The 26908-nt window shown below is 34.2% G+C and overlaps 1 protein-coding gene across 3 annotated transcripts; it reads right to left on the bottom strand.

Annotated features, from left to right (window-relative positions):
- LOC123524974 (elongation of very long chain fatty acids protein 2-like) lies at positions 1–26908 on the bottom strand. 3 transcript variants are annotated; one of them, XM_045303626.2, is made up of 7 exons: positions 26712–26908; positions 18544–18611; positions 16759–16952; positions 12154–12240; positions 10121–10292; positions 5169–5293; positions 1–4032 (listed from the first exon to the last, which is right to left on the bottom strand). In XM_045303626.2, the coding sequence occupies exons 1-7, from the start codon at positions 26735–26737 to the stop codon at positions 3703–3705; spliced, it is 1002 nt and encodes a 333-aa protein (XP_045159561.1). In that variant the 5' UTR covers positions 26738–26908; the 3' UTR covers positions 1–3702. The 3 variants fall into 3 exon arrangements, with proteins under 3 accessions (XP_045159561.1, XP_045159563.1, XP_045159562.1); XM_045303628.2 differs by lacking the exon at positions 26712–26908 and adding an exon at positions 22930–22953; XM_045303627.2 differs by lacking the exon at positions 26712–26908 and adding an exon at positions 21788–21861.

Genomic DNA, 26908 nt, shown 5'->3' with positions numbered 1-26908 from the left:
TATTTTCTAGAAAAAATGGATTTACTTTTAATTATACAAAGCATTTGTATTACATAAAGGCACGAAACATTTACAAAATTATTCATTTATAATGAACATGCTTCACATAAACACTTATAACAACGAAATGATATAAAATACTTAATACATAATACAAATGGGAAATACATTGCAATATAGTTTTTTTTTTTTTGCCCCAAAATGCAGCACAGGATTTTCTCTACAATGTAGAACAGGTTTTTCCGAAAAGTGCAGCACACGATTTTCTCTACAATGTTGAACAGGTTTTTCCCAGAAGTGCAGTACTGGTTTCCTAAACAATGCAGAAGTTTTCCCAGCAATACAGTGGTGGATTTTACCACAATGCGTTTGACTGGTTCCACAGAATAAAGACACCAAGCTTAAATAATTCTATATAAACTAAACTAATGATATGTTAATTATATGTTAATTTACAATAACATGTATTCATCCATATTTACCCCTAGCTATGGAGAGAAACAGAAGAACAACAAGATGAAGGTTTTTATTTTCAATCAGTTCTAACATTCAACTTCTTGAAAAATCTTTCAGTTTGTTTACACTGTTCACATAAATAGGATAGATTGTAATACATGTCTCTTTTTAGTTGTGCACAAGAGTCTGGTGTTGCCTGATTCCCTAAAAGTTGTAAGAAGAAACTCACTACTTGCCCATTTTAACTACAAATAAAGATGAATAACTCTAGACAAAGTAATTCATTAATTCATTTCACATATAACATTAGCCTTTCAGTGGGATCAGACTCCTGGCCACTAGACTGGTAATCAGAGGTACTTCACAGTCTGTGACAGAAAAAGAGGACTATGTTGCACACCTCTACAGTATTTACAGAGTATCAGGTTTTTATTGAGAATTATGTACAAGTTCTACAGTGGTGATATTGTAAGGTTTTAAAAGCACAATGTTACTCTGTGAAAGAAATAGTGCATATTTATATACCTTTTTATTACATACCCATATGCACTTATAAATGTTATACATTTGTTCTTTAGCCTGAGTAAAATTGATACTATCAGAGTTGTTGACCTTTAAATGTGACAGCACCACTCAAAATTACATCAAACACCTCAGATATGAAATTTACAGGTCAATATGGAAAAATACTTATGTTCAAGGTAACAATGCAACTTAGTGCAGTTCAGAAACGAGTATGTTACAAATATGTAACCTTGACACATCCAAAATCTTTATTACTGTTTCAACAGCTAGATTGTTATCTAAAAATGTTTGAAGTACACATGAAGAGCTATTAACCGAAATTTCAAGATACCACTTACACATAATGTGCATTCAAAAAAAGAACATTAACCTTTATAGTTCGTATCTTCTACTAGAACTGTTAATACTTTCTATAAAAATGGCACTAGCTATAAACTTTAAACTAAAATTAGATAGCAAAAAGCAACGCTGAGCAAATATAAACAATGTAACAAAAACTAAATTGTAGAAAATAAAAACTTGTTCAAAAGTCAGTGAAAAAAGTTATAAAATTGAGGATGGAGACCAGTCTCCATCAGCAACCCTGTCATTGGTCATTTGAGAAGTGTTCTGTAAATCAACCAATCAGAGCCTACTATGCTGAGACTGGTCTCGAACTATTGCTTTTGTTAACATAGTGTAGATACATTTTATTAAACAAACTGTATCAATGAATTATGGTTGATATATCTGCAATAAACAAAATACTTATCATTTGCAAACAGTAATATATAATGATCCAATAAACGTTTATTCTTCACAAGACAATAAGTTGTCATACATAAGACATTCCTAGTACTGGACAAATTTCCTCAGATTCAATCAAGAGGATGAGATGTCCTGCTTGTAAATGTATAGGCATTTGAACGATATAATTACATAATTCAATATGTGTCTGAGGAGTCAAAATTCACAATATTGAAATATCATTTATTAAGACATATACATTGATGTACTGGTACACCTGTACTACCTACTAGTTTTGCACTCTATTTATGAGCAGCAAGTCACACCATTTAATTTGTGACAATTTTTTAGCAGGCCTGACTTTATATAAGGATTGCTTACATTTGTCTATGCATGTATTTATATCTCAGCCTCTTCTTAATTTATAGAACTCCATACAGTACCATCTTGAATAAAGATGTGGAAAGAATAAAGACCAAAAAGTACCTCATTAAAATTCATTAGGGATTTCAAGTGAGAGAATGTTGGTATTACTTGTACTTAAACAGAAGCATTTTATTCTTCATAAACTTGGTAAAAACTGGTAGATCAACATTTCATTTAGGCACTTCTTGCTTTATCTCTGGCTTCTACGAGGTCTGATAACCATTTTCAGAATAAGATCTTGCCCTCAGAAACAACCAAGTTGACTTGACTTTCAGATAACTCTTACCCAGCTTACTAAATCATGATCAATGGATTATTTCCCTTCTGTAGATAAAACTCATATAAATGAGGGATTTTAAAGTACTTCAATTTTTCTATGCATTCCAGCTGTGATTTATGTACTTATCATGGAATGTTGAACTATAGACAATAATGAAAAACAAAAATTTAATGAGCTAATAACACACTACTGATCTGACCTGACAAAACTGGTACAACAAAATGACAAAAATGTATGTGCAAATATTTTATTCAAAATTTTACAAAAATGATTTTGTTTGTGAAACTGGCATTCGTTTGATTTGCTTCTAGTAAATTTTTTGATTGTTATTATATGCTTAAATATTTCTTAAGAAATCTACCCAGATGCAAAGTCAACTAATGATGATAAACATGTGTGCAAAGTTTCAAAGCTGTAGCTCTTACAGTTCTTGAGAAAAGGTGGACCTAAACAAAAAATTTAACCAAGAAACTCCAACTTTCCAAGTACAAAAAGGGCCATAATTCTGACAAAATGCAATCAGAGTTATGTGTCTTGGTCTACACAGTCATCTAATGATGATAAGCAAGTGTGCAAAAAATCAAAGCTGTAGCTTTTATAGTTTTTGAGAAAAGGTGGACCTGAACAAAAATTTTAACCAACGCCGACATCGACGATCAAGTAACAACAATACCTCGTAGATTTTTTTATAAAAATCTGACAATCTAATAAAAGAAATTTTTTTTCACACAGAAGGTCTAAATATCGTTCACTCATAAACATCAGCTCTTATATTTTCGCTGGTGTTACACCATATGTGAAAATACTGCGTCTGATGCCCAATACCTTGTAGTTTTGTTGCTTTATTTCATAATTCATCACTTCAATGCAAGAAGTGATTAACTGAATTTACAAAGAGAAGCAGATAACTCCATCTTGAACTCATGATATACTAACTCATTTAGCAGCTAACAAAGCAGCCTGAGGTATGCAAAATATAAAAAATCATTTTAATGGATTGATGACATTTTGGCTTTGAGGGTACTAGTAGCATGACCTATAAATAGAATAACTGATTGATTAATGAGATCAGCATATATTTAATTAATGAAAAATGGAAAAACGAATTTAAACAAATATAAAAATTGCAGAAATACACTGTGTGAAGAATAAGTTAACACAACAATAATAATTTACAGATATGATGATATAAAACCAGCAAAAAATGGCTTGTTCACACACAGCATCAAAATGTTCACTATAAGAGTATAAAATTTCTAAAAAATCCTAATTTTGTTCAGTGCAGTTAATCAATGTCTCTTGATTACTCCATTTGAATGTCCATTGACTATATAATTACCATTTGTAACATTATCATCAACTTGTTTACTATTGATTTTATTGCTATGGCTGCCATTTTTAATGTAAGTGTTTGATTTATAGCCATTTGCTGCCTCATTTCTTTTAGCTTGGTCCCTTCTATTCTTCTTTTTCATTATATAGGACTGAATGTAAAAGTTGCCAAACAAAATGAGCATAATTATCATGTATCCACCCAGTAGATACTGGCCCCACATCGGGAAGTCACAGTCAGAAAAGTATGTCTGTGCCGTGTGTGAAAATGTTATCACAAACTGGATCTGAAGAGAAAAAAAATCAACAGTCAATGAATTTATAAACAGACAAAAGGAACCTTCAATCAAAGTATTAATTTGCTTAGTGAATTTATAAATTCTGTTACATAATTTGGGGACTTCCAGTGAAACAGGAAATATCCTTCAAATGAAATTCTAATATGAGCCGCGCCATGAGAAAACCAACATAGTGCATTTGCGACCAGCATGGATCCAGACCAGCCTGCATATCCACGCAGTCTGGTCAGGATCCATGCTGTTTGCATTCAAAGCCTATTGCAATTAGAAAAACCGTTAGCTGACAGCATGGATCCTGACCAGACTGCGTGGATGCGCAGGCTGGTCTGGATCCATGCTGGTTGCAAACGCACTATGTTGGTTTTCTCATGGCGCGGCTCAATGAAAAATCCATGTACTTTTCCATTAAAACACAGAAATTTGACATTGTAATGACATATTATTTGGCGAAAGAGTGCTACTACATTTGATCTACTTTTTTATATAAAAGATGTTTTAGAAATCAAAATATTATAAAAGAATGATGTTACACTTAATTTACACGTAGTACTGATTATTAGGTGCAGAAAATTAACTCTTTAGACATCTATGCACTCCTAAATTATTCTGTGAGACATGATATGTCCAGCACTTCAACTCTGTCAAAACACGTCACCGTCACATCAACGTACTATAATTGGTTCCATTATGTGCTATGAAATAGTGTTTCTCTGTTTCATCTGCTGGCTTACATTGAAAACATATTAGAATCTAAATTATATAAAGCAGAACCATTTTTTTTTAATACATTATAACAACAGTAATCCGGAATAAGCCATGTGTATTCACTTGGGCTACACCCTAATTAAATTATTCTAGGTATATAACTTACTAAAATTGATTGCTTTCAGAAATGGTTCTGCTATGTTTTATTTCAATTCTGCCATGTCCTTCAGTAAATATTCAAAATAATCCAAGATATCATCAAACTTCAGGTCAGTTCACACTGCCATCCCTGGAGACATGTAGAATGTACTGTGTGGATCAAACACACAATCAGAAACTGTAAGTTCTGAGAACTGCCCTTGCAACAGATGCAGTAGATCTGATATTCAAACCTTTCTTCAAACTATAAACAAACTTACCAATTGGAATGATGTAATATATTTCTTCCACCATAGTTTATCCCTCAGTGATGGTATAACTGCTAAACCGTAGTATGAATACATAACAATGTGAACTAAACAGTTCAAACACGAGCCAAACCAAGCTGGAAAACACAAAATAATACATTACAGTTTCTTTTCATTAAAAAAGCAAGAACTATAAGAATAACAACTCAAACTATACATGCATGTAAAAAGTTAAAAACATAAATAGCCTAAAGGTGTACAGTACATCAAGAGTTAACATAATGCTTTGAAACCTATGAAATGTAGGCATTTTAGGTGTGTTTGAGCTATGCTGTATAAAAACAGTACTAGTTTAATGGTCAAAACTTTGTCAAACAGTTCATTTCCATGTCCTATCCATTTTTTGTAAGACTCTTAGGAAATAATAAAGCTGTTCCTATATTGTATCAGTTAATAAAACATGGGCAGGAGTTAGGATGCATAATGAATAAAATCACGAGTGCATAGCACAAGTGATTTAATTTATTCGCATCCAAACGACTGCCGATATTTTATTAACCGCTAAAATCATTGGAACATGGTTATTATTTCAATTCTAACAATGCAAATCATTCGCATTTTACAGTACTACATTTTCAGCGAACTACGTCATTCAGGTCATATGCTGTTACAATTTACCCCCATGGTTAAAAAGTGTTGCATAGCCAATAGAACTTTTACAGTCATATTTGTTTCTTTTTTATCAGAATTTTGAAAAGTATTTATAAACTAGTAATCTAACAGCTTGCAGACTATTTATGAACAGAATCATCAATTTTTGTTATTTGACCCAGTGTTACAAGCTTAACTATCGTATGATGTCACATCATGATGACATCATACTTTATGTCATACTTTCCTGACATCACCTCTGAATCATAACTGAGCTAATTCGCTCGTAGCGGAGTTCAAAACATGTTTTACGACCATGCACATAAGTCGGTATGACTTTTTATCATATTTTGTTTTCGAAATGTTGTTTACAACCATTTGGCCCAGGAATAATTCATATATAATGGAATAGACATAGAATCTCTTATGTTACAATCATAGGGCTTAAAATGTATCAACCAATCATATTTTATTGAAGGTTCATATATAGGCTGTTTGCTATATCTTTATATAGCAATCAATGCGAGTCATGTCAGAATAACAAATAAAAATACTTTCTTTATCATAAATCGGAAAGCTTGCCACTTTAGTAAAGATATCGATTTATACAGTGATCTAGATCAATCTATACCATATATGATTAATCAGCACGGATTTATCGTGGAACTTTGAATGATATTGATTCTGAATTGATATATAAGATATTTATTCATTTATTCATGCTATCAATTAAACCTTTCCGAATTTTTAATCCTTTTGCAGTGATTCTAATAGAAGCAAATGATTGAAATCTTTTTTAATCTATAATTTGAACAGACTATGATCAGTAACTTGGATCTTTTTTATACAATGTCATGGATGCATAAATAAATCAGTGAACTCTTTAAAACCTTTTTCCTTTGGCAGATATATTCTCAAAAATAAATGAAACAAGTCTACTATTTACCACATAAGAGAGATTTATAAAAAGTGAAAAATGAAATATGAGCCGTGCCATGAGAAAACCAACATAGTGGGTATGCGACCAGCATGGATCCAGACCAGCCTGCGCATCCGCGCTGTCTGGTCAGGCTCCATGCTGTTCGCTTTTAAAGCCTATTGGAATTGGAGAAACTATTAGCGAACAGCATGGATCCTGACCAGACTGCGCGGATGCGCAGGCTGGTCTGGATCCATGCTGGTCGCATACCCACTATGTTGGTTTTCCCATGGCACGGCTCATATATTATTAAAACATTGCTTTCTATGCAAAATCAATACTTGTTAAGCTATCAAAAACTGTTAAGCCAACAAAAACATTGTCAAAACTGATAAGTTTAAATAAGCCTTTTTTCCACGAAAATCATACATATATATGAGATTACGTAATCACCATAATGTTAGCAACTGACTGTAAACATGCAACAAATGTAATGCAGTCCATATTTATAATATTGCCTGTCATTTTTATGTGAACTAAGGTACAAAATTATTGACTGTAAAAAACAGTCTTCATTTTAACCCATAATATAAAGTTTAACTGGTAACAGATTTATTTTGAATTCATTGTAATTAATAAAACAATTATGCTGAATACAGATCTATCATGTTTTTTAAGTTCCTAAATAAATGGTGTATAACATAGTTTTATACCTCTACAATTTTAAATGCATACACTGAATTCTTTAACCTATACCAAGTTTTTGAACTTTGGACTTAAAAATCACTAATTTGACATCATGTGTGTGTGGTTAGCCTACTGAAGTGGTACAAGATTTTTCACTTCAATATTTAAGACACCCACCTATATGAGTAATGTTATCACTGTCAAAACCAAGGTATTTAATAAAACCCTTATCCTGCTCTGAGCTTGCACATCCATGCAGGCTGATCATGGTCTGCACTGTACACTATTCAGTCAGTAAATTTTCAGTGAACACACCTTTGAATAATAAATGGTACTGCCCAAATTGAATGATAGACTCATAAGTCCATGCACACCAGATGCACAGTCCAGATTGCAATTTCATTTTGTTCTGTGCTAGATTATGGAAATGGGTTAATAACCGATACAAAATCTTTGAATCTCACACTTTTACCTGTCCTTCAAAGATTATATACTATATAAAGATGATCGACTTTATTAAAACCCAACCAGATAGTAAATTGTTATCACAGATATAGCATGTACAGCAAGACAAAATAACATACGATAATAGTTGACAATGTCAGTAAAGATTCAGGTCAAGTCCACTTGGTCCTCAAAATGGGACAGGTCATGTCCACTTGGTCCTCAAAGTGGTACAACTGAACTGTACTACAGAGGCCATAATGTGTGTGTCTGTATGACTGTGTGAATCATGCGAGTTGTGTTTGTGTGTGTGTTAAAATTTATTTACAGTCTTCACTGGTAACCCGTATGGTTGATTCCTCCAGTAAAGTGTGGAAGATACTAGGTGCAAGATACAGAAGACACCTCTATTCCAGAAGCTTCCCTGGTTTTTAAGTGTGCCAGATGTAAAGCACAAATAAACTATACTCTTATCCAAATGTTTGTAACTTTAACTGGAGGAGTGGGGCTCAAACTCATAACCCCTGGCTTCATAGTCAGGCAGTGTAACCACTGGATCACTGTGCCTGCTCTCACAGAAGTCTTCTTTATAAGCAATGTCCCAGAAAGTATCATTGAAGTATGTCTCAAAATTGTGATAACTGCACCTCCGTAGTAAAATTTGATAAAATTAGAAAAAAAAAAACAGAACACAAAAATCTCTTTGTACAAGAAATGATCACAGGTATTGAGCTAAATATGTACATTAACATATAATTGTAATAATATGTAGGGATTCATCCATCTGAAAAGGCAACAGACATTTGAATTGAATACATTGCATATCAATCACTCTGAGTTGGCAAAGAATATACTTGCATTAGCTCAACTGACCTTGAAAATAAGTGACCAATATACATATACATATATATATAATTATACATATATGTATAAAGTTTAACAAGACAGATAATATATTGGCTGTTGATGATGTGATGTCCAATCATCAAAAATCTGATCTAAAAATAGCTATTAAAATGTATAAAATCAATTAAGTATCCTCAGATACTAACCTCATTTAAACGTTGGGTACAATTTAGCAGTTTTCAACATTTCAGTCCAAAGGAAATTTAATGATGAAAAAGAATGATTTGGGCTGCACCATGAGAAAACCAACATAGTACATTTGCGACCAGCATGGATACAGACCAGCCTGCGCATCTGTGCAGTCTGGTCAGGATCCATGCTCTTCGCTAACAGTTTCTCTAATTGCAACAGGCTTTGAAAGCGAACAGCATGGATCCTGACCAGACTGCGCGGATGCATGCTGGTCGCAAATGCACTATGTTGGTTTTCTCATGGTGAGGCTCATTTTAGTTTAAACAGTCTTGAATAAATTTTGAACCTGAGGTTTTCATGTCATTGATTTACACTATATCTTGACTATATCTTGTTGTCACTTCAATATAGGTATTCATATCAGCTTTTATCATTGTGAAGAGTGAACATGGTTAAAGTTCCTTTATTTTATGGTAACTAAACATATACATCCCCTTTGTATCTCTGATCTCTTTCATATTCTTTGATATCTTTCCATTAAAATGTACGAGTATTACCTAACTTGTGTTTGTCATCCTGTACTTACAAAAAAAAAAACTCTTAAAAAGTAAACTGCTATAACTTTGAAATGAAGAATATTACACTTTAAGAATAAAGTTTAACACATGAATTTCATATATACAAATTTGGCACTTAACCCTTATCATGCTGGACGCGATTGATTCTGCCTTTGCGACCAGTGTAGACCAAGATCAGCCTGCACATCCGTGCAGTCTGACCATGGTCTGCACTGTTTGCTATTCAGTCAGTAAATTTTCAGTAAACACCCCTTCGAATGATAAATGGTACTGCCTAAAATGGAAGATGGACCAGTCCATTATTGAAATTTAGCATGGTAAGGGTTAATGTGGTTACATCATTTAGGGTATGCTTAGATTTTAAAGCCATAGTTGCAATTTTACCCTGGACTTAAAGTGGCTAAAGCCTTGCTGATTATTACAACATTACTCCCCTAACCCTTTCATATTATCAAATTTCCAATCATTTATTTTACATATAAAATAACAAATTCAAAAACTGACTCTTGTGTTTCACTTTTAAAGCTTTTTAGTGGTTTCTCATTTATTCCCCCCTTAGCAATTCAATAAATTCTGTAGAAAAAAATGACACTGTTTGGGATTTCCTGTACGAAAGACAGTGCCTAAATTCATTACTTTTTACTTACTTTGTCCACCTGGTGTAAACGTTGGCACCCACCACCAAATATTGAGCATAGTGGCATGATGAAATACGTGTAAAAATGTGACCTGAGCATCCTTCTTTCGTAATATCATTAAAACTGTGTCCATAAGTTCTATTGCTTTAGATATTCCATAATACCACATAACATTGGCCACCTATAATAAAATAAATAGCATGTATATAAATATATAATATCTAAACAGGCACGTGTCCAGGTGGGGGGCCAGGGGGCCCGGGCCCCCCCAGCTGGCTGCCTAGTTACGATTTTTATTACTATGGGCCCCTCAATTAACAAATTTATACACCAGCGCAACTGGCTTGATTTGACAGCAATACACAGGCTAAAAGAGCCATAAAACCGTGTCCGGTTGTGGAAATTAGCCCCAGGCATGTCACAGGTAAAAGTTCATCTGTGCATGCTTCATTGATCGCTTGATCGGTACTTGATTGGGTAGTGGAGAAACTATTATGTTTTTTACTCTTTGGAAGTGTTAAAGAATGATCAGAACATTGTTGGTTTTGTTAAGTAAATCTTAAAATGAATCTGAAAATTGAAACATTATGATGGTTGTAATTTGTTTCTACATTAAGGAACATTCCCCAAATTTATTAAATTGATCTTTTTATTTTACAACAATTATGAATTTGAAACTACTGTTTTGGGTCCAATAACCTTACTTAAAAACTTAACCTTTACTTTCTCAGTAAATCTCACAAAACGCATCTAAAACTCGTTACTTATGAGGGGTTTTATACATAAAAATATCACTTAATATGTGCTGTGATGTTATAGTTTGTACAGTCAAAGAAGTATAAAATACACATCTATTTATTTTTATAGATCTTTGGTACAGTTAAGAGCTCATTGTCATTTGAAATCTACGATGTAAATAGTAAATGTCATAATATTTCGTTTGTTTTGTTGGAAATCTAAAAACATTTGGCCATTTTGCAAATAGGATACCCTTAATAATTAGACTAGCCACTATACTGATAATTATGACATTTCTATGATTTTTTTTCTTTTTTATGTTCATAGAGACAAAAGCCAGTCTATTCTAGAGATTTTCTAAGAGGACTGATGTTAAAATTGTTATATTGGACATAGTATATAGACTGGCTCAGTTCCCTACATGAAATCGTAAAAATTGGAAAAAAATATCATAGTCTAGGAGCTAGTCTTCTTAATAATCATCTTAAAACTTCAACATTTTTTTCAACTGGGTATCATACAGAAAAATAAGTCCATACACTGTGACTGTACAACCATACATACACTGAAAAAGGCTCAATGAAATGATTAAAAGGTAGACTTTTACTTAAATATATGATACATTCATGCATCCTTAAAGGTGTTTCAGGTAGCAGGAAAATGCATCTATTCATGTGCCATATTAAAAAAAAAATCGCAATCGGGAGGGGATACCCCTCCCGAACCCACCCCACGGGCCTGCTAAACACAGCATCATGTTAGAGATAGTGGTTATGGCCACTAGCTTCAATTCACTAGACCCTCTCCAATGTAGGTTCAAATCTCACCCCAGATGAATTCTTTTTTTTTTTGTGAGGAAGCTATCCATTTGGCTTATGAAAAGTTAGTGGTTGTACCCTAGTGCTGGCTTGTGACTGAAATAATGCCAAGCGAGGCACTTGGGGTCTTCATTAACATTTAAAGTTGGAAGGTCTTTAAATCTGTTCAACTTAATATATATGATAAGTCCTTAAGAATGTCATTTACAAATCTGGGAAATTTCCTTTCTCAAGATTTTTATCATGCCTACGAAGTGTTATGTACTTCATTTTATCAAACCATCAGTACATAAAAAAAATCACTGAATTACTTTAACATGAAGTACCTGGGGAGACCAAACAAACAGAATTAACGATTAATTCATACTGTTCCTTTCTCAAAATAGTGAGATAAAACAATTGATTTATTGATAAAATATAAATGATGTAGATGACCTTCTATGAGGCTTCCACATTTTATAAAGAGATCCTAGTGATTACACGTACCCTCATTTCCCGTGGGTCTTTCCATGTATTTTGATTATATGGTGAACAAAGCCAATTATACCCTGCTGCCGATGTGCTCAACATAAACTGAAAAATACAATATAAAATCTATAAATTATAAACTGTCATACTGGTTTACATTAAAACATTTGGTAAATGATGTTTATTTCGATTTAACATGCAGCCCTTTTTTTTAATTTCCAAAATTCAGAGCACATGTATTTACTATAATTTGTTTGAAAAAAAGTACCTGCTTATTTCAATGACAGATAAAATGAGAGTATAAGACCCATCTTTGATTGTGTGCACTGTCCTGAAGCTCAGTAAGTAGAGTGCAAGACTGTTAAACCAGAGGTGACAAGTTTAGTCCCCGGGTAAGCCAAAATTATCAGTGACAGAGAACAACATGTCTGAAGTTGAGAATAAACAACCTCTGATTCATGACGTTGTCATTACTTGCAAAGAACAAACAAGAGGGCCAAGATGGCCCTAGGTCGCTCACCTGAGAAACATACAATAACAGTATAAACATGTTTGTGACCTAGTGATTTCATGGAAATAAATATTCTGGCAAATTTTCATTAGGATTGGACCCAAAATGTGGTCTCTTGAGTTTAAACAAGTATATTCTTTGAAATGACCTAGTGACTTAGTTTTTGACCCCAGATGACCCATATTCAAACATGGCCTAGATTTCATCAAGGCAATCATTCTGATCCAATTTCATGAAGATCAATTGAAAAATACAGCTTCTATCGCATACACAAGTTGTTTTTTTTTATTTGACCTAGTGACCTACTTTTTGACCCAAGATGACCCATATTCAGCCGCAACCTAGATTACATCAAGGCAATCATTCTGACTTAATTTCATAAAGATCAAATGAAAAATACAGCCTCTATTGCATACACAAGGTTTCTCTTTGATTTGACCTTGTGATCTAGTTTTTGACCCCAGATGACCTATATTCGAATTCAATCAAGGCAATCATTCTGACCAAATTTTATGAAGATCAATTGAAAAATACAGCTTCAATTGCATACACAAGGTTTTTCTTTGATTTGACCTAATGACCTAGTTTTTGATCCAAGATGACCCATGTTCGAACTCTGCCTAGATTTCATCAAGGCAATCATTCTGACCAAATTTCACGCAGACCAATTGAAAAATACAGCCTCTATCGCATACACAAGGTTTTTCTTTGATTTGACCTAGTTTCTGACCCTAGATGACCCATATTCAATCTCGACCTAATTTTCATCAAGGCAATCATTCTGACCAAATTTCATGAAGATCAACAGAAAAATACAGCTTCTATCACATATACAAGGTTTTTCTTTGACTTGACCTAGTGACCTACTTTTTGACCCGAGATGACCCATTTTCGAACTTGGCCTAGATTTGATTAAGGTAATCATTCTGACAAAATTTCATGAAGATCAGTTGAAAAATACAGCCTCTATCGCATACACAAGCCAAATGTTGACAGACAGACAACAGACAGACCGACGACAGAAGCCGGACATCGAGCGATCACAAAAACTCACCTGAGCAGCATTGCTCATGTGAGCTAAAAAAACTGGGGAAAACTTTTTTGGACAGTATCAAAAAAGTGAAAAACAGTTGAAAACGCTTTAAAAATCACATCAAACAAACAAGCAAACACAATGTAAGAGTGATTGTCTGTACAACATTGTTATGCATATTTTATTTATGACAAGACCTTCAACAATAATTTTCTGTTGATTTTCCATTAGATCATGTTCTTTACCTTTTTAGCTCACCTGTCACATATTGACAAGGTGAGCTTTTGTGATCACCCTTCGTCCGTCGTCAGTCCGTGTGTGCGTGCGTGCGTCCGTCAACAATTTCTTGTCTGCACAATAGTGGTTCCATTTATATTTTTATTTTAACCATACTTGCACACAACTTGTATCACCATAAGATCTTGGTTCCTTTCTTGAACTGGCCAGATCCCATTATGGGTTCCAGAGTTAAGGCCCCTGAAAGGGCCAAAATTAGCTATTTTGACCTTGCCTGCACAATAGCAGCTTTATTTATGATTTGATTTTTACCAAACTGGCACACAACTTGTATCACTATAAGATCTTGGTTCCTTTCTTGAACTGGCCAGATTCCATTATGGGTTCCAGAGTTATGGCCCCTGAAAGGGCCAGAATTAGCTATTTTGACCTTGTCTGCACAATGGCAGCTTTATTTATGATTTTATTTTAACCAAACTTGCACACAACTTGTATCACCATAAGATTTTGGTTTGTTTCTTGAACTGGCGAGATTCCATTATAGGTTCCAGAGTTATGGCCCCTTAAAGGTCCAGAATTAGCTATTTTGAACTTGTCTGCAAAATAGCAGCTTCATTTATGATTTGAATTTAATCAAACTTGCACAATACTTGTGTCACCATAACATCTTGGTTCCTTTCTTGAACCGGCTAGATCCCATAATGGGTTCCAGAGTTATGGCCCCCGAAAGGGCCAAAATTAGCTATTTTGACCTTGTCTGCACAATAGCAGCTTCATTTATGATCTGATTTTAACCAAACTTGCACACAACTTGTATCACCACAAGATCTTGGTTCCTTTTTTGAACTGGCCAGATTCCATCTTGGGTTCCAGAGTTATGGCCCCTTAAAGGTCCAAAATTGGCTATTTTGACTTTTGCAGCCATATAGAGACTTCATTATGGTTATATTTGATACAAACTTCCAAAATATCTTCAACAACAATAATCTTGCATTCCATGGCAAATCAGATCCAATTGTAGGTTCCAGAGTTATTTTATATCTGATTACCTCCCCTGATTGTAATCAAAATGGATTTATATCAGTAAGTACTTATAGGACTTATTTGAAATTTCATTATTGTCATTAGTTGGACTGTGCCAATCAGGGTAGATAACTATGGACTGATTTTATGTCAAATAACCTCCCTTTATTTCAAATTAAAATGGGTATATTTCCGTAACTAATGAAGATACTGATCTGAAATTTCATTTATGTCAACAGATTTATTTGGCAGATCCTTCTTTTGTTCACATACAATTTTTTTTTTTAATTACTTCCCTTTTACGTTACTATAAATAGCTTATTTTTAGTAACTTTTTTATTATTGGCCGTAGGGAAAAACCAAGACCACTTTTCAGTGGTACAACATGGATGGTACCTCCAATATTTAGGTGTATTTTGACATATCTGTACCTTGTAAGAATTTTTTTTTCTTTTTGGTTAAATTTCTTCCCTTTGTTGTTCCTGTCCTTTGGACTTAGATATTTTTTCTGAAGACCTTTTTGTCCTAAGTGCAATGATAACAGGTGAGCGATATAGGGCCATCAAGGCCCTCTTGTTTACATAGTTGTCATCAAAGGCAGTGAAGAGTGCATACAAAAACAATGAAAATCTTTTTGTTTGACTTTACTGTGAATAACTGACATCTATTTTTCAGTTTTGTACATTTTGTTCAATTTCTTTGTGATTGCTTAAGAGTGAAATATAATTGTGTACTAAACGATTAAAATCTAGGTCACCTTGGTGATGACTAAAAAAACATGCATGAACAGATCTTTAAAATACTTTTTCTGACCCCATGATAAAAAGGTAGAATTTTTTGTATCTTGTTTAACCCTTAGCCTGCTGGCGGCGATTGGTTTTGCCTTTGCGACCAGTGCAGATCAAGATCAGTCTGATCATGGTCTGCACTGTTTGCTATTCAGTCAGTAAATTTTTAGTAAACACCCCTTCAAATGATAAATGGTACTGCCCATATTGGAAGATGGACCAGTCCATTATAGAAATTTAGCAGGGTAAGGGTTAATTTAAGATGACATTAAAAGTGATAATGTCTGAACGTTTTGATCCTTATAAAATAACTCTGGTAAACAAGTGTACCTGAATGGTGGTTACATTTCGGGGTATGTAAGGGGGCAGGGTAAGAGTTGGGGCTTAGAATGTATAGAGACGGAGATTAGAACTGACATTTTTATAGTTTAGTTTATACTAATTAATTTTAGTTTAATTGTGAAACAAGTTCTACAAATTATATTAATCACTCTGAGACTACACCTCATTCCTCATTGATGGTATACATCACCATGACAGTTTCAGAGAAGGACAATATGGTCAGGAATAGAACCCACAGCCTTCCACACTTAAGGTTACCCAGGTGGTTGTCAGTTGCTTTAGAACAACATATACCCCATGGAGATGAGCACTTGCTTACCCCTCTATTATCTTAAAAGGCATGAAAATCAATATAGTCTTATATTTGAACAGTATTAGCATACATTCTGACACCCTAATCTCAATATGAATGTGACAAAAACAAAGAGATTTAGTATCTTATCTATTTAGACCTTCAATTCTCCCCATATACCTTGAATGTGACCAACTCCATAGTAACATGTGGAAGAATATTCTAGACTGATTTAAAAAAAACCCAAAAAACAAACTATTCAAAAGCCATTATACAGCATTTAATACGGTAACAGTGAGCTAAGTTACCACTTTTGACATGTGGCAGTAATGATAGATAACTACATTCCTTTACTGAATATCATATTAAAACTATATAGATTTTATTGCATACTAACCTCAAAAAACATATAAATAGAGAGAATAACAAGCCCTATGTTGTATACGACCATGAAAGTCTGTAATGAGTATGGTTTGCGATTCTTCATATATCTAGGTCCAGCATACACCACAAACACTAGGTAGGCGATTGTCAGTAACCATACAGGTATGGGATTCCCAAACAACATAAACCAGTATCTTGTGCGTGGATCTGAAACAGAAAATAATTACATGTTACACAAACAGTATCCCATGCGTGGTTCTGAAACGGAAATAATTACATGTAAAACCAACAGTATCCCAGGTGTGGATCTGGACATGAAATAGTTACATGTAAAGCCAACAGTATCTCATGTGTGGATCTTGACATGAAATAATTACATGTAAAGCCAGCAGTATCCCATGTGTGGATCTGGACATGAATGTAAAGCCAACAGTACCCCATATGTGGATCTTCCCATGTGTGGATCTGGACATGAAATAATTACATATAAAGCCAAAGGTATCCCAGGTGTGGATCTGGACATGAAATAATTACATGTAAAGCCAGCAGTATCCCATGTGTGGATCTGGACATGAATGTAAAGCCAACAGTATCCCATATGTGGCCCTTCCCATGTGTGGACCTTCCCATGAAATAATTACATGTAAAGCCAACAGTATCCCATGTGTGGATCTGGACATGAAACAATTACATGTAAAGCCAGCAGTATCCCATGTGTGGATCTGGACATAAAATAGTTACTTGTAAAGCTAACAGTATCACATGCATGGATCTAAGACTGAATTAATTACATGTATAACAAACCATTCCTTGTGCTTGTATCTTGTCAGTAATGATATTTTTTCATGTTTCATAACTTTTTTATATTCTGTTAAAGCTACATTCAAGGGAAAAAAATAGCAATAGCCTTTCTACAAATATACCTTTTCGTTTCATGAATTTTGGATATTATCTCATTTTAAGGTAAAAAAGAAGATTAAAATGTTACGTATTTCTTTTGATTTTAGGTAGAATTTTCAGTTTCATATTTCCATTTGAGACAGAGCTATCAGTATTTTTTCATCAATATGAACCAAAAAACAAGTTTAAATCTTGTTCCTTGCACTTTATATTGGTTGTAAAACAATTAAAAGGGAGGCAATAATAATTTTTCTGAAGTTGATGTACAACAGTCAACTGGTCAGTAAATATGAAAAAAACACCAATGATATTTCAGGTCCAGATCAGATTGACCACCTTTAATCAAACAGACCATTGGCAGGCAAACAAGTTACCCCTGAATTGTTTTTACAAGAAAACAGCATGACTTATATTCATGTACAATATATATTTTCCCACAGTTGAAAATATAGATATAAACAAACAAATGCATGTTACTATCACATGCTCAGGTGGTGAAATAAAATACATAAACTTTAGATTTGCACCCACTGAGGCATATATTTCAAAAGATAATAAATTATGTTACACATACCAAGTTGAGGTATTTCAAAATATTACTTGACACTCAATCGATAATGTGTACTATTAAATGTGTATGGTATTTGGCAATGGGTTAAGCCTAAATAGGTTACCATGCATGCTAAAACAATATACATTAAATGCAATGACTAATCAATGTATCTTTTTTTTTTTTCAATATTAACTGCAAAATAGAATTTTATTTTTAATAAAACGGAAAAGAAACTGAAAATTTCAAAAAGATTTCTCAGCTTGATCTATTAAACATCAGTTTGCAAGTAAAAAAAAAATATCAGAAAACGACATCAGACATTCAAAGAAGAAATATTTTACAAACCTCCCCATTTCTCAACTGCATCTTCTATCTCCTCTAAGACAGGGGATATATATGGTATACCCATATTTCTGAAAGCAGATATAAAAGTTATATGAACATGGGAATTTCAGTAGCAGATCTATACAGGTCACATGAACAAAACTGTCAGAAGTATCGATATTACCACATGCTGTCAATAGTTATGATGACCATGAACATTATTATGTTCAGCAGAATCTCTCAGGTCTCAGGGGACCAAAACAAACCTGAAAAAACCTGAAAACTGCTTTCCAAAGATTGGTATGCCTTCTATAACAATCAAACTGCTTAAATGTCACATTCAGTTCCAAAAATTTCTAGGCCTGATGATTCCACCAGCAAATCCAGTGGCAAGCATAAAATGCAACCAAGTAAAAAAGTATAGAAGACTCAGTTTGAATGAAGAGGTAACAAAATGTACAACATCCCTTCCACTGATCCCTAGCACTATATAGATTAACCCTTAGCCTGTTGGCAGCAAGTGATTTTGCCTTTGCGACCATTGTGCAGAGTACTGCAGACCAAGATCAACCTGCACTGAGACCATGCTCTGCACTGTTTGATCGCTATTCAGTCAGAAATCACCCCTTTGAAGTTTGAATAATAAATGGAACTGCCCAAACTGAATGATAGACCTGTCCTTTTTAGAAATAAAATAGAGCGTACTCCACAATCCAGAAGAACTAGAAAATAGTTATAACAACACTAAGTCCAAGTACATGTAGGGAGACTTTAAAATTAACAGTCACCATGTACACATGGCACTAAAGACTGCTGACGTGGTTGTTAATAAACGTTTTAAGAAAATATAGTAATGTATATAAGTATATGTCCATGAAGTTCTATTCTATACATAGCTCTTTGTTATTTATGGCTAACCTTTAAAAAATCCAAGTTTCGGGGAAAAAAACTAACAGTAATGCATCCAAACCATCAAATAATAAGATTACAATCCATAGGCTTTAGTAAAATCATTTGGGTTATTTTCCTCCCCCCATGTCACATGTATAATATTATTTTTTTTCTGCTTTTAAGGATTAATAACCATAAACAAATGTTAAAAGATAAATTCTAACACGATACGATTCATTTTCCTATTAAACAAAGAAGGCTGGAAACAGTGAATTATTAAACAACAATTCACTGTTCTGACGTCACGATTATTACCTCACAGCGTCAAACGGCGTAGCGGCGTGCTGGAAAAGAAACAGATGGAAAACGGGCAAATATTTATATAATGAATGCCAACAAGGATGTACTTCAAAATCCTTGGTAACGTGTTAGAATCGAAATAATATATCTCATTTAGTGATTTGCTCGTGAATAAATCATTGTTTGTCGTTCAGATGCGTATTATTATATCACTCGGGCTGCGCCCTCGTGATATAATTCCTTCGCATCTGAACGGACCAAACAATGATTTATTCAGCGACAATTCACTGGATGAGATATATTATTTCTTAAGCAAAAAATTCTTTCACCTTTATAGCCTGCTTGCAGCATTGCGACCAGTGCAGACCAAGATCAGCCTGCACAACAGTCTGCAGGCTGCTCATGGTCTGTACTGTTCGCTATTCAGACAGGAAATTTTCAGCGAAAATTTACCCCTTTGAAAAATGAATATTATGGCCCAAATTGAATGATAGACCAGTCCATTTTAGAAATTTAGCAGGGTAAAGGTGAACAATGAATTGCTATTTACATTAAATGTATAATCCAGGAGGAAGTATATTTTGTTTACTGATCTTTAAGAAATACAGACAGACTTGCAAAGTCTTGTTAAGCTATATATTACAAAAATATTTCTGCTGCAATGATTTTGAATATACAACTAATACTGTATACATCAACATTGACACAAGTAATGTAAATAAAATGAGATCTCACATTAACAATTAAGTAACAAAAGTCTACATCCATTTTGACCTACTCTTCAATATTCAAAATAACAGATCATGCAATTTGCTTTAAGAGATTGGTTGTAACAAATCAACCTTGTATCACATCTATATTTATGTTATAACCTTTGTAATATAATACACATTTAGACCTTAAATTTCCTTAATACAAAATGTAAAATAATATTTTCCTTCAGAACTGTATACAGAAATATAATTTCCTTTAGTCTTCTTTGTCACAAAACATATGAGCCGTGCCATGAGAAAACCAACATAGTGGGTATGCGACCAGCAAGGATCCAGACCAGCCTGCGCATCCGCGCAGTCTGGTCAGGATCCATGCTGTTCGCTTTCAAAGCCTACTGGAATTAGAGAAACTGTTAGCGAACAGCATGGATCCTGACCAGACTGCGCGGATGTGCAGGCTGGTCTGGATCCATGCTGGTCGCATACCCACTATGTTGGTTTTCCCATGGCACGGCTCATATTATGGTTTCTGCATTACAATACAGACAAACACAACATAGTTCAGTTCCATGCAGTTTCAGTTTCAGCAATTTCAGCATAATTATACAATATATCTTTGACCACTAACAGATATATAAAATCACTGTTTTACTTTAGTTCAAGCTCAGTTGTGATGAAAGCTTTAAGCCTATCTGAACCCCTTTCAAGTCAGCTTCCTGGAAAAACCAGTCTCAGGTGTCAATTGAGAAGGCCTGGCTGTGACCCCAATGGGGCTTGTACCAACCAGCCCCATTTTGAGCGGCCAAAACCTTAACCACTAGACCATCCCTCCCCTTGTGTTTTAGCATCGAACAATTGCAGAATTAAAATAATAAAGAATATTTGTTCTAAATATGGTGAAGTTTTTAAGAAGCAGCAACATCTGTATTTTTTCCCTTTCTGTAGTAGTATATTCTTAGAATAAACATATTTCTAAAACATTATTTCTGTTATTGCTTGATGAAAATATTCTTTAAAAAAAATAAGAAATAGCACCACCAATATTTGTCATGAAGGTTTCTATAAAGTGACCCAGTAATTTTAGCAAATTATCAGAAATAATAAAAAAATAATTAAATCTCCCTCACTGCTATAAAATGTTTTCTGCATGCAGAAGATATAGCTATACACCACTGAAAATTAATTGATAATACAGGTTTCCATAGATACACAAAAAGTACAAGTAAATAATTAATAAATGATGCTTTTCACAGAAAAATGGCCCAGTTCACATAACTTTATACTGGTATATCATTAAACATCATGTTCAAGGCTATATATAAATCTATAATATCTAACAACCAAATACTGTACATACATACTTGACTATATCCTTTCAAACCAAAGTGTGTCAAATATCATTAAAATAGACTGCCAATATTTGACAAGTTTATGAAAATACTAGTTTCTACATGTATATACATGACTATGTCTAAAGGTTAATCTTTGGCTTATTGAAAGCAGTCCATAAATATCAAATAACAAGATCTATTATTACATAAAAGTGCATTGGAATTCAATATAACCTTGAACTGGTAACAACTAATAAGTATGTCAATGAAAAATGAGCCGTGCCATGGGAAAACCAACATTGTGGGTTTGCGACCAGCATGGATCCAGACCAGCCTGCGCATCCGCGCAGTCTGGTCAGGCTCCATGCTGTTCGCTTTTAAAGCCTATTTGAATTGGAGAAACTGTCAGCGAACAGCATGGAGCCTGACCAGACTGCGGGGATGCGCAGGCTGGTCTGGATCCATGCTGGTCGCAAACCCACTATGTTGATTTTCTCATGGCACGGCTCAAATAGGCTTTGAAGAATTTCAATGTTAAACCGATATTGTACAAGACGCATAATAATGACAGTATAAGTATTCAAAACCAGATTTGACTAAACTATGAAAAACCCGCATTTTTTTACAAGACCAAAATAAATCTACTTGTATGCATGTTCATCTTTGTTTCACAGTTGTTGAGCGTATATCATACGCACAGGTTGGCGGCATTGCATGTGCAGGACTGTTTATAATAATAAAACCGGTATTTCTTTTACACCGATTACACGAGAGGCACAACTGGGAGCAAATTGCGGGAGCATTTTCTTGGCACAACTTGGTGGTCAGCCAGCGTAGGAAAATCATTTTTAAATACATTCAGTGAAAGTCTAGCATGCAGAACATATAACTACGTTATGCGTAAATTGAATTGGAAAAAAAATCCATTTATAATCTTCTTGATCAAAATCAGACAAAGTATATATAATGTTCCATGATCGAGTTTCACAAATTCTTCACTGTCTCGCTGTGTCTTTATTTTTACTTAAAGTTCAAGACACCCTGTCAAATTTCGCCGCGATACATACCCGAAAACTTTAACGGGTATGCTGTAATCAGACCGTATTACCGCCACTAGTGTCGACAGGTCATTGAACATAGTTATTAAAATAATGTGCATTTTACATACTCACACTTGTTCATTGACTGAGATATTGTTAGGGAGTCCTAGACTTGACTTTTCTATTCTGACGGGCCAGGAAATGTGAAATTATTTGGTTACGTTTCGAAATATAAATGGACTAGTAATTTCCGGTTTAATAATATGTCCCTCGGGATCATATATAAATTATACACGTCTTTTGTGGTTTTAAAAGTTGTCATAAACGACAGAAATGCTCAGAAAATGATGACGACTCTATAGAGCCTCTGAGGTCAAGTGCTCTAAAATAATATATTTATATTTATTATTTCTTCATATTTAGCTGAAATTTTCTGAGAATATCCCTTTCTCTCTAAGGCTCATCTCAACACACTACAGACTTATTTTATTATATTTTCATACGTGCACGCATAAATATATTGGTGCATGCATATATATGGGTATATGGACATGCACATGTAAATTTATAAGTGTACGTGTAATAACAAGTGCAAGGATATATACATGCGCACGTCTATATAAGCGTGCACTATAAAGCGTGTGCGTATAATATCTAAGCGTGCACGTATACTTTTGTACGTGCACGCATATTTTGAAATGTGTGCGCATGTAAAGCAGACTTTCGACCAAAATGGTACACCATTAACAAATATAATATCTAAATTACAAATCTGTTGAAACGGTTTTCATTTTTTTTTTTATTCCATTTTTTTTTTACTCCAAATTAATTCAATACTCAAAATCCGACTTCCTTTACAGACTGTATATTGATTATCGATTAAACTTTATGAACTCAAACCATTTGTTCATTTCCCACACACTATATTCTACAAAAAGTTCATTTTTTATATCGTTTAGCCTCGCTTTGTATCACGGCAATTATACAAATATTTACCTTTAAAGTAACGGCCTTGAGCAAACATCTTTTTTAGGTGATCAAATTTACAGTGTGCATTCCGTGAAATACATGTTCTCCAGTCAGAAACATTAAAACTTTAGTGCTTTGAGCAAGTATTTGTAAGTGGGACCTCGACCGATTGTCAAGAAAGTTTTTGAAACAGTCGAGATGTGTGCGCGGCGGGTGGGGTGGGGGTAGGTTCTAATATCTAATATCCAATGGTTCTTTAATCATTCAGTCTGCGTGCCCTAATTCAACGTGTATCGTTTATCCCAATGTCAATGAACAACGTGTGCTTCAGTTTCCCGAGCTTTCGCTATAACTTGAATCAGTATGTTCTTCGTCTACTTTCCTAGCTCTTTCTACAGAAAAAATGTCCTTAAGTTGAACCTGCATGTTCAATAAGCCTAATTGTTTAATCTATATACGGTGAATGAGACACGCTTCTAAAGGCTGTTCGCGTCGAAACCTGATGCGGAGTGGAAGTTCTAATCGATCTGATCCTTGGTGGAAACACAGCTTTCGGCTGTACTAACAGGCAGATATTGTACCAAATAAATCTAATAATTAATGCTTCAATCCGATGGCAGATTTTCTTTTATTTTTCAATACAGAAAAGTAACTTCAACTTTAATAGACAAAATGAAGTTATATCTGTAACTCTCATACGAGGCTTTTTGCAATGACTCAAAACTGATATGAGCCAAGAAAGTATGGTGAAACAGTTATATATTGCTTAGTCATGAATTTGACACGAGATTCTGATAAAAACATATTTCAAACTTGAAAGCGTGTCAAACTTTATGAATGTATTATGTGAAATTAGCCGATTCTTTGCTGCTGCTGTTGTTATACGTGCATATTTAAAGTAAATATCTGTACCTTTCTTAACCTTGTAACCGCTGCCATGATATAAAAAAAAGCTTTTAGAACAATACAATATAATGTCTTAATCACTTAAATACGTATGAAACTTCTTTGCATGCTGTGGTGAATTACTAATCACTATTCATGACTCATGTTCCAAGGAAAATATTTCTGTTGAACTGTCATAATGCTAGGACCGTTGAATTTCCATAGAGAGCAAAGGAATAATGAAACCATGCATTCATGAAAAGCATTAAGCCGGTCATAAGAGACTTCAACTGCGTTCAACTAGCAGTAAACTCACCAAAATGTGTATGTACGAGCATGTGCATTCACGCGCACACGGTGTCCAGGAATAAGTCGTTGGTGGGGTAGGGGGTGTGTACCTGACCGGCATGCATAAATTTACAATAGCTCGCACATAAAAAAGACTATATCATACTAATGGAAAAGAGGCTGAAGTCCAGGGTTTAATCCACTTTGAAAATTACAGGATGAAAACTGCGTGTTTGGAATATTTGTACACCATACTTTAAGTATGGCCGTCTGATACTGATATTTCTATAACCTGTTCGGACTGCAGCCTAAACTATAGTCTGGCTACCGACTAGATAATTATTTTTTTAAAATTCTGTTATATATTCCGACTTCATCAGTCTTGGCTCTGATTATCTATGTATGTTTTGAGAAGAAAAGGGACATAATTATACAAAATTTGAACAGCCGCAGGAATTATCAGACTACCTAAACTCTTTCGACAAAACACGATGCTAGTAGTGCAATTCTTATATCTATACTTTCTGTCGCGATTTTCTGTTCATTACTTTCGCAAACAGATTTCCTGGAAGAAATACGAAGTTCACAAAAAGTTGAGAGCCGAGAGGGCAAGACGTCAGGAGTAGTTTCCAGACTATAAACACGACAGCCGTTCTGCACATAGTTTTCAATATTTGAGTGATAACATGCCAATCTTCCACTTTATCTGGCCTTGATCCAAGACAGGAAAATATTCTGCTTGTCCAGTAGATTTTTGATAAAACATGTGGAATTTTTAACGCAAACCTATTTTTTAAAAGCGGCGTCCGATGTATAGGCTAAAAACGTTCTACATGCACTGATAACCCTATACGAATCGAAAACAGTTTGATTTTGTATATTACATTACATATGTAGGCCTACTGCCCCAAGGAAACGAGCGGTTAACTAAAGCAAAGGTCACGAAATAGGCTCAAGTGTCTACTCGCATACCTTTAATATCTCAAACAAAAATTCCCTTTTAAAGGTGTCTTCAATTTCACCTCAGAGACATTTTAACTTTTTTGGAATAGAGATCTAGATCTAGTTCGACTTTAAAAATTGTTCTACTATTTTCACTGATTAGACCAGAGACAATGCGTGTAAACAAGCAAATACACTGAAATGATAATTTCGATTAATTTACGTTTTTGGTTAAAACCTGGAGTTTCGCACTTAAAAAAGGTACTTTCTATGTACATAAAAATATTACACATAGATCTAATATCACGTAGATCTATAATTTAGGCGTTTTAGTAATTTACTAAATACCATGTTACATTAACTTTGACACTTACGTTATCAAGTACCTTTTCTCAGTAACATTACACAGATCATACGATATGGACGGTTTTGCTAAAGTCAACAGTAATGTGGATATTAGAATATATTAAACAAACATGCAGTATTTTTGTGTTGAAACCTGCTTTTTTTTGCTGCAATGGTAAGTTACTTCACAATGTTGATCTAGATTAATTTCCCTACATCTCTACCATCCAAGAAAACATGGATGCAGCTCTATTGCACTCAAAAACGTTAGAGACAAATATTTCTCGGAGAAATAATTTTTTATTTGTCATCAATATACGAGACGCTTATTGATCTGCGATCAGGGCTTATCTGAGAAGAATTCTTCAAATAATTTTACTCCTACGATGTAAAACATACACAGAAACGCAGACGATCGTCTGCTATGTACAATCGATAAAAGCAGTACTGCAATTCTACACTAAATAAAACAGAAAAAACATTACCTGTTACTGAATGCTTTAGTTTCCATCAGAGAGTATTATTGAAACTTGTTCATATGAAATTAAGACAAAATATAAACTGAACGACTGGTAAAAACTGTAGGCACGACCCACGTGTATTTCATGTACATAATAATCGACCGACAACCACTAACCAATAGAAACAGCGATATAAACCTTCGTTGTTAATGTAAACTTGA

Source organism: Mercenaria mercenaria, chromosome 3, assembly GCF_021730395.1.
Source record: "Mercenaria mercenaria strain notata chromosome 3, MADL_Memer_1, whole genome shotgun sequence".
Taxonomy (NCBI): domain Eukaryota; kingdom Metazoa; phylum Mollusca; class Bivalvia; order Venerida; family Veneridae; genus Mercenaria; species Mercenaria mercenaria.
This window is presented reverse-complemented; position numbering and strand designations above follow the sequence as displayed.